The sequence below is a fragment of the Poecilia mexicana genome, unplaced genomic scaffold (genome assembly GCF_051168715.1).
Source record: "Poecilia mexicana isolate PSO_F unplaced genomic scaffold, ASM5116871v1 scaffold_13, whole genome shotgun sequence".
NCBI lineage: Eukaryota > Metazoa > Chordata > Actinopteri > Cyprinodontiformes > Poeciliidae > Poecilia > Poecilia mexicana.
Window position 1 is genome coordinate 21,965,287 of NW_028263382.1, and position 20,907 is coordinate 21,986,193.

The 20,907-nt window shown below is 37.7% G+C and overlaps 1 protein-coding gene across 1 annotated transcript in view; it reads left to right on the forward strand.

Annotated features, from left to right (window-relative positions):
- Nucleotides 1-20,907, forward strand: part of grm5b (glutamate receptor, metabotropic 5b) — a 52,033-nt gene that overhangs the window by 19,524 nt on the left and 11,602 nt on the right. The window contains exons 6-7 of the mRNA XM_088011884.1: nucleotides 18,572-18,807; nucleotides 20,354-20,475. Of these exons, the coding sequence (XP_087868010.1) occupies nucleotides 18,572-18,807; nucleotides 20,354-20,475 (358 nt within the window). The remainder of the gene's footprint in view (nucleotides 1-18,571; nucleotides 18,808-20,353; nucleotides 20,476-20,907) is intronic.

A 20,907-nucleotide genomic window follows, 5' to 3' on the forward strand; every position in this document is an offset into this window, starting at 1 on the left:
CTGTCATAGGCTGATACATTGCTCTGCCATTGACTGTATTGGAATTAGTTTTATTGTTTTACATGATGCCCTTTTATCTGTGAGTTTGATAAAATAAATATTTTATGAAAGTATCTGGGAACTCTGTGATCCCCTGTGTCAAATGTGTCAAAAGCATATCAAAGAACTCTCACAGGAAGTGTATGTCTTCACGTTTTAAACCTCAATAAAAGTCTAGGTTGACTTCAAAAAGCTGTTGAACTGAAACTCCCCTATATATCAAAGATTTTTCTTTTTTATTCTGCTCACCAGTCTGTCAGTACCTGTCTTTGTCTTTTGGCCTCTGTTTCCTTTCTCTTTTTGCACACTCTTGACTTTTTGACACTTCGCTTTTCTCTCTTCGTGTTTTTGCTTTATTCCGCTCCCTGGCTCCTTCATACAGGGACAAAAGAGTCTGTGAATAAGGTGCAATGCTTCTGCTATTAAAAAAGCATGGGCTAAGCTCATGCAGTTTGCTAGTCTTTTTAAATTTCAACATTAAACAGTTTGGTGTGGGAGTCCGGTGCGGTCGTGTGGCTTGATGGTGTCTGCTCTGTTGCATTCAAGTTTTGGGGAAAGGGTGGTGTCATGCAGAGCCGTTGCCTTGCTGTTGCGGTGCGCTCTGTTCATCGGCATTTCGGGTAGATGTCCCCCTGTGGGTGGTAGAGTTGTGACATGCATGTTCAGAGTCCCGATGCAACATTGGGGCTGTTTTGTCATGAGGCAGCTCTGGATGGCTGGTTGGTTTGAGCACACGGACTTTTATTGGCCCCCATCACTAGATGGTGTTGGGGTTCAGCGTCTGGCCGGGGGTCATTCGGATGGCGACCACCCCTCATCTGGCCTGATGGGCTGCTCCACTGCTGAGGAGGTTTGCACTGTCTGCTTTTCTTCACGCTGGAATGAAGGGAAGCACCTCTTGGGACCAGCGATGGTTTGCTCCTCTGGGGAAATGCTACCGGGACTTGAGAGTGTAACGTACACACCTTACACTCTCTATGGGTTGTGTGCGTGGGTGTGCATCCAGTTTTCTGGATATGAATGTCTGTGTGTGAGCATGAGATATGTGGGAACTCGTGATTGTGACAGTGTTTGCCTGTTTCTCTGACAATTTGGGCCTTGAGCTCCACCCTTATCTACATCATCTTGGGTCCAACAACAAATGTGGGTCCCATTTCCACATCACACTATGTAGATGGCAGGTACCTCTGCCCGCTTGTTTGGTTGTGTGCTGACTTATTCCTGGTAACTGTTTGGCTGGTCTCTGAGAAGGGTGGTGTGCCTTTGGCGCTCAGATCATGTTTTGCCTACAGAAACTAAAAACTTTCTATCTCATCCAGACTGAGATTCATCTATGTCCCTTACTGTCCTTTTCTTCGTACATTATAGTAAGGACAATCAAGCCTTGTTTTACATAGTTTCCGATGCCTTAAGCTTTTACTTGCTTTGACTGCAGATTTAGACAAAGTTAGGTGAGTAGCTCTTTTCTTGCAGACAGCCCTGTGTTTTGAGATCAAGGGAAAATGGGCCGAGGCATCAACACAGAAAAGGGCACTCATACAGAAGACAAGTAGTGCTAAGTAATACTAAAACATATTGCAGGGTGTCTTGAGTTGTGTCATGGGATGTACAATATTTGTACAGTCGTATAGCATTTTTGGTTTAATCTTTGTTTAATAAAGACTGTGAGTTGTTGTAGGGGTTTTTAAACCTGAGATTAGATTTAAATGATAGTAGGAATCAGTGGAGCTCAGATCATTTTGTTGTTCACCGATAAACTTAGACTCTCTTCAAGGTGTATTTTCATTTTAGCACGACTATATGGGATTTCATTTACCCTATCTATGAAATTATTTCTCTATATGACACTAAAGAGACTAAAGAATTAAAATATTGTAGTGTACATGAGTTGATCACAGCAGATTGTGTTAAAAGTGTGTTTTTCAGTCCTCTGACATGAGATTAGCCTAAGACATCGAAGGCCTGAGTTGGGTTTAATGCTGCGCTGAACCTATACTGGTTTCATATAACAATTTGAGTTTGTGTGACTTTTAGCTGCACAAAAATTAGGCAATATGCTGTTATAATCATAACTGCACATTTATTGCATAAAGAAGTTGGAAAGAAACTGTCATCAGTTAAAATTTGATAATTATGTACCAGCTTATTTTCCTTTCAGTTTCAAAGGAAGACACAATGCTGCAGGAATACAGCATTAATAAGACATTGCAGCTTTTTTGTTGTTGTTTTTTTGTCTTATTGTCTTATTTATGTTACCCAAACGAGTTCACTAGGCTCTTCTACTTTTGTACACTTTACCTTTATTGTGTCTTTGCACAGATCTCACGCTTGCAACAAAAAATAAAATAAAAATAAAAAAATAAATCACAGAAAAATTCAGGAAAAATGAAATTCAGAACAATGAGTCTCTTGACAGGGAATTAGTTGGTTTTTTAGTATGTAGGGCAGAGCCAGAGGCAAGTGGACCTGCTAACGAACCTCCACACAACACTTAACCCAAATAACGTAGAACTGTCTAACATGCAGAGAAAAGAACTGCACATTTCTACTAAAAACACTGTTGCGTTCAAACTGACCAACATTTGCATCACCTGGATGAGTGCAGGCATTTTGTATATACAGGCAGGCTTTGATATGGGGAGATGCACAAATACACACACAATTTATCCTCTTATTGCTCTCCCAGGGAATGGTCTTATCCTCTTACAGCACTCCAATGGGAAAAGTGCTTGGAATTAGAGAGTATAGGCAGGGGATGAGATACAGACAGTGATAGCAGGGATGAGGAGCAAAGAGACGGCAGTGCAGAGTAAATATATATATATATCTCACTTTGAGACGTTGCATTTATTTGATTGCTTTGATCAGTTGATTGTTTGCGCTGTTTTTCTGTTTTAAAATTCTTCTTTGGCACGCTGTTGCTCATTTTCCAGAGGGATTAATCTGACGGTTACATCAGTGGTTCTGTGTGCTCAAACACATTAATACATTCACACACATCCTTACACACATCATAATCCTTTTAATGGTTGTTGTCACAGTAATCCACACCATAATAAACTTCCCTGTTTCATCTTTGATACTTGAATGTTCTTGTGCACGAAAACCTTTTAAGAAGGAAATAACTTTTGCATTTTGTGTTCATTGCCCCTGCTTCACTCCCCATTCCATGTCAACACTTGACTTTTTTGTCTTTCTACTTTATTTCACAACCTTTACAGATGCTTTGTCTCCTCCGCACAATCCACTTCATCCATCACACATTTGAAAGGCTATCTGCAAGCTGCTCGGCTATCTCCTGAAGTGCCTGGACAGGAAATAAATGGCTCCTTAATTTAGCTCTTCCTTGGAGTTAATTAAAAGAAATGTGAACTTTTATTCATTTGAGGAACGACCGCAGGACTCCAACGGAGGAAAACACATGAACATTGAGAAAGTGGAACAGCAGAGCTTTATGTCTGATATCATATTACAATACCAGTCTATTGATTCAGTGTGAGGAGCAGGAAAAGTAACTATGAGGAAAATCTTCCCCACATATTTTCATTAGAACTGCTTGCATTTATCTAAGACATCCACATGTTGGCTTATGTAATGAGTTGGTGCATTTAGGTTTACTGTAGAGAAATGGAAAGTATTAATAAAGTCTTGAATCATGTTCAGTCATGTTACAACCACTAATTAATTTGAACTTTATCGGTATGTCATGTGATGAGTCAACTTAAAGAAGCTGGTCATTGTGTAGCAGAATGAAACAATACAAGGTGTGTTCGGTTTCATAAGGCACATTTTGCACGTGTTTGCTGTACCCCCTACATGCTCTGTGGTAAACTGTAAACAGGACTTATGGCTGTCTCCAAACAATGGCTTCCATCTTAACACTCTTCTAAAAACGCCAGAATTGGAAACTCAGAGGTAATAGTTGTCCTGCCAACAGATTATCCCGAATGAGCTGCGATGCGCAATTCTTTAATTCTTTCTTTCCCTCTCCTGTATGTTTAGGAGGGAAACAATGGCCTTTTGATTTTGTTTGCAGTCATGCAAAACTTTATATTTAGTTGATTTTTTTATTTATTTGAACAAACACAATAAAAGGCAGTATATACAAACACTGACAATGAGAGAAAAATAATTGCAAGTTGTTCAAAGGGAGTAGATTGAAGTAATAAAAAAAAGATATTCCTATCCCCTCATACAATTTAAAGTTATGCATAGATTTCACTATACACTACTTATTCCTTTGAATTATATTCTTTTGACTGAAATGTACATAATTTTCAACTGGATATTTTTTAAATATATTGGATGTTAAGTTTGTTTTAACTTAACATTATTTTAAATTGTACTGGCTTTACCTTTCGGAAACACTTTATTTGAAGGGGTGTGCATAAGACTGACATGACACTGTCAAAAACGTGACATAACACCTGTTATTAACATAAAGAAGTCTTTATGAATGTTTGTGACAGTTGTCATGAAGTGTCATTCGGTAAATAATGACACTCTTAATGCGAAGTTGCTCTAAAAGTTGCATTGAAAGTCCATTAAAAATGCCAACTTTGCATTAAATTATCATGATTTGTATACTACTTTTTTAATCTTTTTAAATTGTGTTTGTTCAAATAAATAAAAAATCACTTAGCTGTTCATGCATTCAATGCGCATTTTGTTTCACTATTGTGACAGCACCTTGTTATTTTATATTAAATTATCCTCTTAAATTATATGCTCTTTTTTTCCCTCAACAGTTTCTGAACATTGTTGGGTAAGGAGTTTTAGTAATTTTAGTATTTAGGATTTTTAAAAACAATACAGTTCTTTCCAGGGTTACTTTTAGTGATTTAACACTTGCTGTTTGACTTGGAAAGAAGGACCTGTGAAGTTCACTTCTTAACGGTGTAGCTCACTTTGTTTAGGTAGATATTGCATAAGAGCTGCCAGTCTGGAATCTACAAGCATTTGGTGAAATCCTGAAAGTGTCACATCGCATTAGTGGCTTTGAAGCCGCAGACAGACTGCAGTCTGCAGGTGTCGGCCAGGTGCAGCATCTACCGAAAGAGGTGCAAGACTAAAATTCACTTCGCAGTCGTTAACTGTTTAATCGAATAATCTAACTTTGCATTGCTAACTGTGGAGATTTCTTTTCACCTGGGTGTCAAGTGACATTTATTCTCTTCAAAATCAGTCAAATCTATGCCAGAGACCTATTATCCATTTGTCTCCCATGCTCTCCCTGTCTTCCAGGGAATTTGGAGACATGGGTGTGATGTGTGCTGCATCGCAGCCCCCGCATAGCTTGTTACCATGGCAACGGCTGAGACGGAGGGCGATAAAAAATGATGGAAAGACAGAGGCAGAGTGTATAAAAGAGAGGAAGTTTGCAAAAAAGGGATCGAGAGGTTTGCTTGTGTGCTATAAATGATTTTCCATCTGTGTCCTTGTGCAATAATGGGAGATCCTTCAGCTAACAGCTCTCAGACAAAATTATGCTGCTTAAGCAGAACAGCACAAACTCAGTGGAGCCCTTGCAACTTTTCTGCTGTGATCCATAAAAATGTATTCAAAATCTGAGACATTATTTTCACTTATTTTCTGTTTTCATAGTACTCAAACTATAGATTTTAAAATTACTGAAATAAATGAACCCTAATAATACCAGCGATGCAGGGAAATCTGCCTTTTCACGAGTGCCAGACAGAAAGTTTGTCCTAGACAGAGTGGTGGAAGAGGTGATGTTAAAGCAAAAACCCTCTCAGTGGTGGAAAGACATTTTTTCCTAGTAAAGTAATTCATGCCTATATTAAATAAATGTAACACTTTAATTTGGGAATTTAATTTAAATTTAAACAACTGGATAACAACTGTTTCCATGAAACCATCAAGTTTTGTCTTCAGCCAAAATGTTGGCATCTTTCACTTGGCTTTTCAATTGACTTTGACATTTATTATGTAAAATGTACATACTGCTAAGTCATCCAAACATTTTCTTGCACTTGATTCATAATCATAAAAAGGCTAGAAGTTTTGATTTTGATTCACTGAATGATTTCAGCGCATATACCTTGTAATCAACATTGACAATGATCTCTTTGACTGGATGCTCATCATTTCATATCTTTACCGACCCGTGCTTTTGAAATTAATGTCATATCTAACTATTTGTGGATTCAGAGAAACGTCTGAGTCACAGCCGTGTTGGTCTCAAAACATCTTTAACAATCATAGCTATGTGATAATATTAGTTTGGGCTAAAATTAATCAAGGCTAATTGTGATGACTTTAATAATCTCTATACTAGAAGTAAATGAAGTTCTTTAGTTACGTTAATAGTAAAAAAAAAAAAAAAAAAAAAAAAAAAACGTTTTGCAAATCAGAAGTGGGGGATTCATTAAAGCTCATAATGAAACAGTTAATTTACTGCAGACCTGTCTGTTCCTCCCTTTCCTCTTTTTCTGATAAGCACACGCTCCCAGATGCACACACGATTCTGTGGGCGATAAGCTGGATGCTCATTATCGGGCATTAGCTGCACTGCTCACTAATCCCTGCTGTCAAACAGACTGACTAGCGGTATGTGTGTGCGTCCTTGTGTGAAGGCCCAACCAGTATAATTATTGCAAAGCAGGAAATAGCTCTGACTCCTGTTTCTAAGCCACCGGCGTATCATTATGTTACATAAAATTGTTTACTGACGGATGTGCATTTCCATATGTCAGGAAGCGTGTTCCAGGATGTGATGCTTTACATGTTCCTCACGCTCTTCCAAAAGTTTCCACTTGTGTCACAATACGTGTTGGATGCTTTGTTTCTGGTCAAACTGTCTTGGCATGTCATGTATCATTTGAAATGCCACCTAAATCTCACCTAAATAGTGCAAATTTGCCATCATTGTTGTCTGGCCCCACGCTTTAAAAGGGTTTGGCACAGAGATCTTCAAGTAGAAGTCTCAGAGCGTGATGGGAAGCATAGAGGAAAAAGAAAATGATAGCACAGGGGTTCAAAAGGCTCAGATTGAGAAAAGGATCAGGGAAGAAAAAGACCAGAAGGCCACCGTGGTGATAAAGACGAGGCCGAAATAAAAAAGACTCGGGGAGGAAGAGTAATGGTACGCTGGAGGTGTATTACCCCAGCAGGTGATATTACAATGTCTGCTGTGTCGAATATGAGAGACCACACTTTTATGTGTGAAGCAATAAAAAGTAATGAGGCTGGACCTGAAGGAAAAGATGGAATATAAAGTCTGTGTTTCCCTCCAACTCTTTCGTCCCAACATCAGATTTTCAACATTCGTCCCACTGTGAGTTTGCGCGTGTGTGTGCTTTGCTATGGCTCAACTCAAATCTTCTCCTCCAACATATTGGTCTTTGTTCCTCAACATTGCAAACATAATCCAAACTGTGTAGAAAGCTGCAGTCTCCCTTTTTGATCTTCTTTTTTCTCAGCCCGTAATTCGATCTCATCCCTGGAGACGTCATCTGTGTCACTTCATACCTTCTCCGCCTTGACATATCCCAGAGAATATTTTGTCTTTAACCTCTTCGCCTCCCCTGGTCTTTCATTCATAAGTCTAACTGTCTCTTCTGTGACCCGATTGCTCTTTCAGCTGTTTCCTTCATCCTTCACTCTCCTCAGTTTGCCTTTCGGTGTTGACCTGTATTTTGTTGCTACTCTTCAATATTGCCGTCTTCTCTTCATCTTCAGCAGACAATAAGCTTTGCCTGGTTATCCCTGGCTTAAAATTGATGAGCAAGTAAAAAATGCTTTGTGACTCATAACTGGATGACATGAAAAGGTATTTAGGGTATAGATGGCTTGTGGAGCTTTCTAAGTCTTTATTTTTTTTTACTTAAAGTCACACTTTCATATAGCCCATTTTTTTTGTGAACTGGTGTCTTCAGTTTGTGTGTAAAACTCTCACACCTGACTACATCCAGACAAAGACCCCAGCTGGAAGGGAAATAATGTCTGTTATCTGCACTCATTCATCTGCTTCTCGTCTTACAGCTATTTATTTTATTGCACCTCCTGCTTCCTTCTACTTAGTTATTTTTCTTCAGCGTGTCTTTTTGGTAAAGTGAAGATGGGTGATTCTGCTGCACTTCTAATAATAATAATAAAAAAATGATGGACGCCTGTTTGCTCATTCCTATACTTTCTGAATCTAATGCATATTTAAATAAAGTTTAGTTTATACATTTTATAAAGCACAGCCATTTTTATGGTAAAAAAAGTTATTAATATTTTGTCACATTGCCACCGAACTGCAATCTTGAATAAGATTTTATGAAATATAATAACTGTGCAATGGAAGGAAAGAAAATGGAACTAAAAATCTATAAGAAAGACCACATATTTGTCTTTAGTCCCTTTATCTCTGAACCCACCAAATAAAGTGCAGCGCAGCAGAATTTGGTCAAACCTCTAATAGTTCTTAGTTTAAGGTCGTGTAATTTCTCTAAAACTGATTTCCGTGTTTTAGGAATTAAAATCTAATTTATGACCGAAATGAAGAGAGAAATATAGAGAATAATGTGCTTAGTCCTTTTTTGAAGGACTAAGAGGACACTTTTTTATTCTTTAGACAAGTAGCAAAGATGGAAAATATCGGCTCAAGGTAAAAGTACAGTAGACTCTGTGTTTTGACAAAAGATTTTGTGAAAATATTTTGTAATCAGTCAGCTTGAATAAGGTCTAGCAGACACATCTCTGAACCCTTAGTGTAGAGAAGAGCACTCATATTCATCAAAAAACTCTTCATTTAATGTCTTTATTTTACAGACAAGGACAAGCAATACTAGTGGAAATTTTATCATCCTAATTCTTATTACTGAGGTCACTTTTTTCTCTACTAAAGCTTGTTCTGTAAATCACTTCTTCCTTTTTTTTAATCTTCTCTGTATACAGCATAGACTCAAAATAGACAGAATTTTGTCAATTTTGTCTGCCTCTGTGTCTGAGCTCCCCTTTAGAACTACAGTCATGGCAGAAGGTTAGAACTACAGTGATGGAGGAACTCTGTTACTAAAGAAGAGGGCAGAGCTGGCATTTAGAAATATAGAAACAGAACTGCCACAAAGTATAAATCAGAGAAAATTTCACACAGCTAAGATGGCAGAAGAGCAAAGGAAGTAAGAACAATATGACTCACGAAACTGATTCTCTTAAACAGACAACCACTTTGGACTTCCAAAATAAGAGCAACACATACCCTACAAAATAAAAGCCTTCACATTTTCACAGCAGGTAATTGCTGTTTTGAGCATTATGTGATTTCTGTCTCCCCCTCCAGGGGCAGAGCTGTAGAACTATAGTGATGGTGGATTGTCAGAACTGCAGACATGGTGGAAAACTCAGTTCTAGGATGGCTGAGTTTCCAGTTAGAGCTACAGAGACGCCACCTTGGCAGAACACTTACACAGACAAGTATATGTTTCATAATATATTTACCACCAATGACAAAAGAAAAATCACTTTTCTGCCAAATTCACCAACTGCACAATTTTTAAGAAGAATTTTTAAGATAAGTTGTATTTCAAAAAAGTTATGTTTTTTGAACAATAACAATATTTGTTGTTGATCTGTTGCTAAGAGATGAGCGCGTTTTCTGGTAACCAAGTGCACAAAGTAAACATCTGATTTTTATTTATGCAAAATTTACCAAGTGTAAATTTCTTGTCTAAGCAGATAAGCAGTATTTCAAAAGAACTTACGTTTTACAAACAATATTATTACTTGTTATTAATTTGATGTTAAGAGATTAACGGTTTTTTTTCTTGTAACGAACTGCCACAAAATATAAATCAGATTTTTACTTTTGTGTTGAATGTCTGTTTTATAATATATTCATCACCAATGCCAAATATATATTTTCACTTTTCTGCAAAATTCACCAACTGCACAATTCTTAAGTAGTGTAAGTTTAGTAGTGTTTCAAAGAGCAGAAGAAATCTTATGTTTTTTGAAAAATAACAATATTTGTTGTTGATCTGTTGCTAAGAGACGAGTGTGTTTTCTGGTAACCCAGTGCCACAAAGTATGCATCTCATTTTTACTTGTGCAAAATTTACCAGCTGTAAGTTTCCTATGTCTGAGCAGATAAGCAGTATTTCAAAAGAGCTCATATGCTCATATTTTATAAACTAATTAATTTGGTGTTAAGAGACTAGTTGTTTTTTTTCTGTTAACGAACTGCCACGAAGTATAAATCAGATTTTTACTTTTGTGTTGAATGCCTGTTTTATAATATATTTACCATCAATGACATAAAAAAGAAACATTTTCACTTTTCTGAAAGATTCACCAACTGCAAGTAGTATAAGATAAGTAGTATTTCAAAAGAGCAGAATAAATCTTACATTTTTTTGGACAATAATAATATGTGTTGTTAATCTGTTGCTAAGAGATGAGCGCTTTTTCTGGTAACGAAATTATGCCACGTCGTAAAAATCTTATTTTTTACTTTAGCAAAGGTAAAACTCAGAAGGCAGTGCATTAACAATTGAGTTTGTCACAATATTTTTGGAGCCTTTTCTGGGCCTCCGGCAGAAAACATGCATTGTCCCGAGGATAGCATCAGGCTGCTAAGGTCTGATTCTGTAACAGCAGATATTGTTCCTTGTTTAACCTACATGGACTTGGAATTGTGTTCAGTCTCAATGTTCACTATAAACACAGTAATAATAATGTTCACAATAAACACAGACAAACCTATTTGTATTTCCACTGTGAGGAAAAAGCTGCAGCAATACATCATTCCTACAACAAAGTGAAAACATCCACCGTTTGTTTCTTCTAATGGAAAAATCTGTTTGTTAGGCACAAACAAATTTACTTTAATGTATGATAATAAGCCAAGAGTTAATCACATCTTATTATAAAATAGCTAAATTTTCAAGAAATTGTTGTCATAGAAACAAACGTCCTGCTGATGAAACGCCAGCAGGAAGCACTCAGCATCGCCTTGCCACCACTTTCAGGATCTTTATTTAAATCTACACACACCTTTCTTCTTCAAGATTTCTTTGAATAAAAACAAAATTTGCACAAAAGTAGCCACATAATTTAGTTGTTAGTGGTTTGAAAGAAAAAAGAAGGCAATCAGCATGACTGAGACAGGTGGAGGAAATGTGGAAAAAAAGAAAAAAAAAAAAGCGGAGAGTGGATCCAGATGTGGGGAGAAAAGACAAACAGGAAAGTGAGCTGGGCTGAGAGCAGCCAGAAACAGAGCCAGAGGGTAATGAGGTGTGACATTGATAGATAGGTAAAAATGAACCTGCCGCCAAGGTAAGCAGGCTCAGGCTGTTCTACTCTCTGTGTCTGTGCGTTATTGAATGATAGGCGTGTAAAGTGGTCCGATCACTCACTGAATTACACCCTCGAATACACACATAAATGAGTCTTGTATCTTATGGCACACACACACACACGCACACCCTCACACACACACACATTCTTACTCCACAGTGTCCGTGTGTGATGCAGTTCCGACATTTGGCTAAATGAGTTTTGCTGTTGTCACAGTGACCCTTGACCTCTGCTTGGCTGGGGTCCATGATAGATGAGCTGTCATCGCTCAGTAGTAGTCAGTTCATCTCCACGGTTACTGTTTGCAGCTAGACCTCAGATCAGCCTTGCTTCAACATCTCTTCATCAATCTGCATATCACAAAGCTTTTTATCCTTTTCTTACGTAGCTGATGTTTTCTGTCCAACTATGCGATAATGAGGCTGTTGCTGTCAGAAGTCACAGTGTTTGCTAATATGAATGTGATTTACTTTTTTTTTTTTGCTAATGTGAAAGTTGCACTTAAAAGCAAGATTTTTTAAAGGACTATATTATTATGTGTTTTTAATTATTCTTATACAATTCATGCTAATTACAGGATAATACCAGAAGACCACATGGTGGAGGCTGCAGCAGAGGTTCACCTTCATACAGGAAATGACCAAACACGCAGCTAGATTTTTTTTTTAACTCAACAACAGTTCTTGCATTTTAAGGACATGTGTGTTTGTATGCTACATGTTTCAGTTCCATTGAAGTCAGCTGCTTACAAAACTACGAAACCACAAAAAGTTTATTTAAGTGACGTGGTCTCAGGCATAAGTAAGAAAAACAATAAAGACAAATAAAACTGAGACACAAGGAGACAATGTTACATGTTTTGAAAAACAAACAGAATTTTCCTGCAGGTTATAATGTAGAAAATTGTCTAAAGGCAGAAGTATATCGGAGAATCCATTATTTGAAAAAAAAAAAACAACTTTTGTGATGAGTCAATTTGAATCAGACACAACTGAAGACACATTTTGAATATATCTTATAGGGCAACTACTGCTATTCATTACGAAAAAAATCATTTTAGTTGTCTTTGCATGACAGATGAACAATAACAGCTTATATTGTTATTATTGATGTCTCTGTTTTTCTTCCAAGAATTAACTACTACTAAAGATAGACTGGACTGGCTTTTTCTAAGATGATTAAACAAAACACAGCTCCGTTATAAAAACCTTTTGTTGAAGCGAGGAAAGCAGAGAAATGTGAATTCTTGTGTTTTTGTCACATTTCATCCCCCTGAATTATTATTAAATATAAATAATGCGGTTGAGTACACAAGCCAAATGAAAGTGGTGGCAACCCATTTGTTTTATTACTTATTAAAGCCCCAAATTACAGTTTGATCGATCTTTCTTCTAACTCCCTCCGCCCTGCCCATCATCACTTCTCTTTTGTTCATGCACTGATGAACTGAAAAGGATTAGACACAACAGTGAAGCATTTATTATGGAGGACATAAAATTTAGTGATCACGGTGTTTCATTTATGATTAGCTTAACATGTAAAGTTCATTTGATGGACGACTCACACTCATGTGCTACTTTGTTCACATAGTGTTTAAGCTTTTTGCGTGTCCTTTATGTTCAGCTGATCAATGGTTTAAGGTTCTTTTACTATGCTGTTTGTATTATTGTGTAGACTATTGTGTGTGGGTGTGCGTGCGTGTGTGTGTAGTGTTTTTGGTTATAAGCAGCAGATGCTGATGTGGAATCTGTGCCAGGTTACCATGGCAGTGACAGAGCGAGTGTGTTGGGATCGAGTTGCATGTTATTATTGAACATGGGCATTAATTACTAAAGTGACCTATTGGCAGCACAGCTTCAGATCCAAGTCAAATATTTTTACAGATGATGACCTCTTTTTACTCAACTGGTGACTTTGTCTACGGTAATTAGAGAACAATGCAAACATGTGTTTTAAGGGAACTGATTAGTTTCTTTTTTTTTTTAATTAAATGGCTTAACTTTCCATTTTCTCAACATGAGCAACCTCTTCTTCACCACAGGACTTGGATATCCGACAGAAAATTTCTCTTTCTAGTTTATGCTGTTTTGCTCCTTTGTGCTTTAAGTAAAAATCAGGAACAAATACCTAAAGATTTGATAACTACTACATCAGAGTCAGAATAAATAATTTAACCAGGAATGGGTCAGTTGCTGGAACAAAGACAAGCCATTATTATAAATGTTATGGTTTCAAAAGACAGAGAAAAAAAAGAAAACAGTTTCCACAGATTAAATTATTATTAAGTTGAGAAAGTGCTGTGGAGTTTTTGGCTGTAAGGAGCACAGGTTAACACATCATGTCCTCTCTCTAAACTTAAAGCTAATGTGTACTTTAAGTCACTGACTGAAGGTTTGTTACAAGAGCAGACCAGCTAATAAAAGCTTGAGCTTGTTCTACCTGTGTAACTTTAAGGTATAGAAGGTTAAAGGTCAAAAAATTAAAAACTACTAAAGAATTAATGAGGGCTTAATCTGGACTTTTGATTAAAGTCTTTGTTTCTCAGTCAAAATGACAATAAATGGATGATATAGTAATATTGTTAGAACTAATAATCAATGTTATATCATTGTAGCCGCTGTTGGAATAATTGTTGCTTTTCTGTTTTAAATTAAAGCAATTAATTGAAAGCAATTGCTTTAATTATTAATTGTGCAATTTATGACATTTATTTTGAGTTACGGTTACTAAATTGAAAACCTCAAACTGTTTCAGGCCCATTAAGTCATTTAGTAGATTTAAGGTACAGAGAAATCTGCATAACCTATTTTACATGTGGATCTTTCTCAGTAAGGATGCACGGCGCATTTGTCCACAGAGTTTGCATGTTGTCTCTGTTTTCTTGTTACTTTTCGTCCCCCCCATTGTCAAAAATATAAAGATTAGATTAATTTGCCTCTTTCTTTACCTCTTTAGGATTGTGGTTGTTCACCCTTTAAGTGTCTTACGTTGTCTTGTGATGAACTGGTGGCCTGTTGAAGGTGTTAGCTGATAAAATAATACTTTAAAATATGAATTTGTCTGGCTGTTTGATATTGAACACATGCCCAGTTCTTTACAAGTTGTTACAACTGTGAGCAGAATAAATCATTTTAAAGTATAAGGATCAAATGTGTTTTATTGGATTTAGAGCAATCAAAATTGCTCTGATCTACTTATTTTTTTTAGCGTCTACATTTAGTGAGGCAAATTCTTTTATACAAAGTAATTCTGTATGTAACATTGTGTAATACTGACATACAAAGTAAGAAACCCAAGGCTTTGGCTGAGCCTTTTTCTGGAATCCAGACAGTCAGAAACTTCAGCCTTGTGATAGATTTTATAACCAAGAAACAGCCAGCTAAAAATTAATAACCATTTGCAAATGAGTTCTAGTTTCTATTTATACCCTGAATGAACAGAAAGGAAAGGCAGATGCCTCGGGCCCAGCTTTTTAGAACTGATTTGCTTAAGTTACGCTTAAGGTATTTTGGTGGCCTACAACACTGGAATATTGTACGGTTACTCAAATAGCATTTGTGACATTGGTGCAGGGCATCAGATGTTAATTGAATAGTGAATAGAAAAGTAAGCGTGGAAGTGTGTGTGTGTGTGGGGGTGTGTGTGTGTGTGTGTGTGTGTGTGGGTGTATGTATGTGCATACACTTACGATCCAGTGTGCCTCTAATGAGACACAAAGTACAGACAGCAGGTTGAGCGTGGGCTGGAAAACCATGACAACGGCCTTGGGCTTCCAGACATGTGGAAAGAGACTGGAAGAGAGAAATAGACAGAATGTCATTTATAACACTTATTTTGATCCAGAATAGAAAGCGATTGATCCGTCTACTGCCTGATGAAATAATAGGTAAACAACTGCGGCCATTTTTTTCGTTCGCACACTCAGCTTATCCTCATATACAGTACTTCTGTAAGCGCATCCTGGAGGCCTACGTTAAAACCCTCCTCTTTCTGCAACATCACCCACACAGCTGCACATCTGAAGTGTTAATCTTTAATCTGTAAGAACCCATTTGTCTGTGTATTTGGCTTTAAATTCAGCATGTGTATTTCACAGAACATTCTACAGGCTGTGCAGCAAAAAGTGTTTCACTGGTAAAATTCAGGTTGTATTTTTGATATTTTTGTCCTTGAGGAAAGTAATTTAATTGTTGTGAACTCAACACCATTCAAATTATAATTCACACTGAAAAGTGATATTTACATTCTTTACACAATAAAGTATTTTTACCCTTATGTTTTTGTGAAACCCTTTTTGCTGTTTTGATGGTAACTGAGTACATCAGCTTTCTGTGCTGTGGTTTTCTGTAGATTGTGTGATTGTAATGTCATAAGGCTGGCCCTCATGCACCTGTACACATTTCAACGTGACGCATCTTCAGCAACAACAGATTGAATTAGCTTCCCTACTCTATTGTATTTATTTGTATGTACAGTATCCTGTTTTTTTTCTTCTTCCTGGAATGATAAAACCTTGATAAAGAGATGATTGGTGACTGAATGTTTATCTTGGGGTTGTTGATATGTCCCATAAAAATAGGTTTCAGTTTTATGTGTTTTCTTCCCAGGACTTGCACCCATTTGCTAACCGTTTAGCACATCTTTCCATCCCATTTTATCCCAGGATGCTTTTATTACCATGTGAACGGATGAAATGAAATCAGTTTACAAATCCTTTGCTCACCTAACTACTTTAGTGTGTGGAATAGCCTCAGGTGTTTAGCATTTAGTCACAAGTGTTGAAATTGACACCAGTACACAGGAGCCAGCTTAGGTAGTATAATCATTGTCAATAAAGTGGATAGGCTGAGGGTTTTTTTTGGCAGAAAAGCATGTGCAGACCCTTGGGAGCCACTTTATCCCTACACCTGATTCCAACTCTTACTGAAAAAAAAAATAAAAATAAAAAAAATACTCAGCTGCTTTATTCAGGGTAGTTCTGATTGGCTTCTACTGTCCCAGTCTTTTAGTTGTGTCATGCTCTCACTGTACAGGACTAGTAAAGTTCAAATGTTGACAAAGAAATGCTGATGGGAGAAACTCTGAGATGTATGAAACATGACACTAACTTCAGATTTCTTCCTCTAATACCTCTACATTATCATTGAAATGTGCATATTGCGTTACTAGTAAGATTCACTATGATTTAAAGCCATTTTGTCTTAACATTCAAAAAAAACCTATCGTCACTCTGCATAGAGATACAGTAAAAATGGTAACATAATTTTTGCTTTTCCTTTAAAAGGCCAGCATTATGTATTTCCATGCACAGAGTGCCATTTTATAGCAAAATTGAGAAAATATGTTTCGTTCAGTTGTTTTAAATATGCTGTACACATCAAATATGACTTAAAAGAACTTTGACTTTGTAATTTGAAGCCTTCAAATTGGCCTCTGTCACTTTAAGAAGAGGCTGATATTTCTGACACTCGCCCTTCAGCACATCATCACAACAGTGCTCCTCCGTTATGCCATTTACAACTGTTCATAGGAGCATTGGATTGAGGATTATTTTGATAAGAAGTCATGCAGTTCCACCAGGTGTTTGCTCATTTCTGCTGCCGCTAGTCTGGAGGAGCTGAATGGGGTCGGTGCAGGGGAGGGGTGCTCAGTGATGCAGAAGCTCAGCTGGGGACTGCAGCTTCTAGGAGGAGTTTCATGGAAATATCTTTGTGAGACCAAGTGCTTAGGCACCTCTGAATGGCTTGCACGGGAGATACAAGGATTTCTCAAACATGCATGGAAAGAGCAACTCTCCAGGTATGTTTTTTGATGAGGGAATAATCAAAAAAGTCAATCCAACACAACATGCCCCCATTAATTGGTTTAAAAGAACTAATTTTCATTGAAAGTTTAAAAAAAACTAAATGAATTTCAGTGACAAGATTGTAGTCTCTTATTAATTGCTTTGACCTTTTGCACCATACAAATATGAGGCTAAACATTTACTCATGTTAGATAGATTTATGGTAATTGAAAAATTATATGCGATTTCTGACCACAGCTCAGTGACAGAGGGTGACAGTAACTGTGACAAAAAGAAAGTAAAAATCGACAGAGGTGAACTTTGAGGTAGGCAGATAAGGGGAAGCAGTTCACTTCCACACTGGATCTCCAGTCTGACTGAGGGTGCAGGGACTGCTGTAGGAGAAAATTAGTTCTGTACTCTGGAGGCTCTGAGACACAGAGAGAAAAGAAACGCTGGTAGAAAATAAACAAAAAATAATGCTGAAAGAAACTAATTTTCACTGTAAGAACTGAGGATCATTGTTTTGGTTGTGACAGGCTGGCAATGAATTGTGGAAGGAGAAGACATTTGTCATTCAATCCACTTTCCTCCCTTTATCTCTGCCTTTCGCATGCAGACACGTTCACGTTGCCATCTGTTCGTTGTAAAGGAGACCCCGGCGTCTCGCCAAAGATGTAAACTATAGCGTCTAAATGTGTTGTGGGGGTGAACTGTGAGGTGCTCACATGCATATAGCTGGCATTTTATCAGCAGCATCAGACGAACCCAGTTTGACCTAGATCATCTCAAGAGTCTGGCGGTGCATGTGTGTGGGTGTGTATGTGCCTCGTGGTTTTAACCCGTTTGTAAGTGATCCGTTGAATTTTGGACATGGCCCATCATGATGTAATCTCTTCCTCCTACATGTCTTCTGATTCTCTAGTGGCGGCTCTATTTTTGTTTCCTTTCACTCTATGTCTGGTTATGTTTCTTGGTCTTTGTGATGCTGTCTTATTTCCTCTAACAAACCTCTATGATGTGCACGGAACCGTTGGATTTTGTTGAGATGAAAAATTAATCACACATAGGTGGGCTCTCTTTACCTAGGTGACCTCTGAAGACAATTGTTTTCTGCAAAGGATAGGGTTAATAGAGTAAAGGCGGATGAATACAAATGCACGTCGCACTTTCAAAATTTTTATTTGTAAACAATTTGGAAATAATCCATTTTTTTCACTCCTGTTCCCATGTATGTGCTACATTGTGTTGGTCTGTATCATAACATAAAACTAAAATACATTAAAATATTTAGATGTAACATTAAAAATGTGAAGTTCAAATAATTTGAATACCTTTATAAGGCATTGTAAGTTTATATCCTCAACTGCATTCTGGTTGCCCCCATTTGAATGCTTAGACTTGTTAACATTGCCACTTTTCTCTCCTTTCCTTTCGTCGCAGCGACGGATGGGCAGACAGGTACGACGTGACAGAAGGCTACTCCGAGGAGGCAGCCGGGGGTATTACCATCAAGCTGCAGTCGGCGGACGTGAAATGGTTTGATGATTACTACCTTAAGCTCCGTCCTGAAAACAACCACAGGAATCCTTGGTTTCCGGAGTTCTGGCAGCATCGGTTTCACTGTAGACTTAAAGGTCATCCACAGGAGAGCAACAAGTACAACCGCACCTGTGAGAGTAAGTGGAGACACAAATAAAATACCAAAACAGAAGGCACTTGAATGTTTCAGGCCATCAAAGAAATTCTGATTTCAGAATATTGCTCGGCGTATAGGGAGAGCTAATGCTTTAAGCCACTGAGCATCGGTGATACAGCAGGGTAGTTTTGACACACTGATTGCTACCTTGTCAGATGAATTAAAGTCAGAGCCACCTTTGATCATTGTGAAGGTCATCTATTTGCTCTTTACATATCCTCAGTGTCCACCTGCACGCCAGGTGGATCATATATTCATTTATCATCTGCTCCTACACTGGGTGTAGGATTGTAATTTTGATTCTGTTAATAAAACATTCCAAACCACATCTTTTGCTTTTTGAATCAGTAATTGGTCCCTAAACTGAAACATTGATACTATCCATAAAGTGCTTATGATAACTGGCTATGAGCCTTTTATATTTCTGTGGAGATTTTTGACCCACTCAGAATAGTTTTAATTTCACTGGTGTTGGATGTTTTTTTGGAGCAGCTTGTTTAAGGCCGTGCCACCACGATCTAAGTGGAGAGGAGTGTAAAGTCACCCATCGAAGGTCAGACCTTCTCCTGTTTTTTTTTTTTTTGTTTTTTTTTTTTGTATAGAGCAGAATTCATTCAATAATGCTAGACCACGTAAATGTGCCTAAGTGTAATAATCATCGTTGATGCCAGATATGAAATAATTTGAGGAAATGTCAAGATACGTTTTTGGCAAATGTGTGAGCTAGTAGTTTTCACCAGGTGGAGCAGGTCCACCCCTGTTCCACAGGTTTTCCAATAGTTCGTATTGATTCACTGTGGAGTCTCAAAGCCTTCGATATGGTTTTGTAACTATTTCTAGTCCATTCCTAATAGATGTCAGTGACTTTGCTTCTCTTCAGTTTTTTAGCGAATGATGTGTTGCTTGTTAAGACCTTTTATCCTACTTTATGTTGTCAGAAATGCTCTATTTAAGCGATTTATTGATTCTTCAGGTTGGGTCATACTCAGGCGTAGGTGTCTCAAGAGAAATTAAACTTTATTATTAAGTACTGTTAATATGAGTCAATTTCACCCAGGGGGAACAATTACTTTCATGCAGATTGGGCTGGATAACTTTTATCCATAAAATATGAATTGGTGAAAACTCAGGTTATCTTTAGGGGCAGCTTTTTGACAAACAGCTACAAAGAGACCACATGACCTTTAGGTTCATCTTGAGAATGAACCCTCCATTTATTTTCATATTTTGATTCAATGCCATCCCCTTCTCTCTCTGTTTCATTCACTTCATTCATAGGCTAAACAGTGCTCCAGAGCTGCATCAAAGGGAGTCATTTCTTATTTGTCCTAATGAAATGGGACGGGAATTACAAAAGAACACAGACAGACGCAGAAATACAATGTGGAGGTGGGGAGTGACTGATGAGGAAGAGGAGAAAGGGCCCTTTGATGTTAGAAAAAAATTATTTAGGACTGACAGTCGTCCTGTGCAATGGTCAGTCCTCCTCCGCTTTAACTATCTATTTTTCTGTGCACCTTTTACAGGAAGGGATTCCCTGCAGACTCATTACGCACAGGACACCAAGATGGGATTTGTCATTAATGCTATTTACTCAATGGCATTCGGGCTGCATAACATGCAACGTTCTCTATGCCCAGGCTATCAGGTAGGTCCAGTCAAAAAAGAAATGCATGAGGGACCAGGGCAAGCAGTACAGAAAAAGCTGAGTGGGTAGATAATTGTGTTTCATTGTCTAAGCTCTTTCTCAAATTCCAATTTGGCTACATTTAGTTCATGCAGAGAGTCCAGCAGTGTCTCCTTTGCCTCTCTACCTTGCATTGTTGCACAAAGTGGACTCATCAGTCATGACCTGAGTAGACCGTGCAAAAATCTCTCTGGAGACTGCTCCTATGTTTCAGCAGACTTTACTCCCATATGGCCCATTTTTTGACTTTTTTTGTCATGTTGCATGTATGACAAAAAGTCAGAAAGTATCCCAATACAATGAGGAAGAACTTTTCAGATCGTAAACCATGTCTGTGAAGAGTGAAGTGCAACCAGACTAAGCTCCAGGAAGTGGGTGTTCTTCCTGCCAATT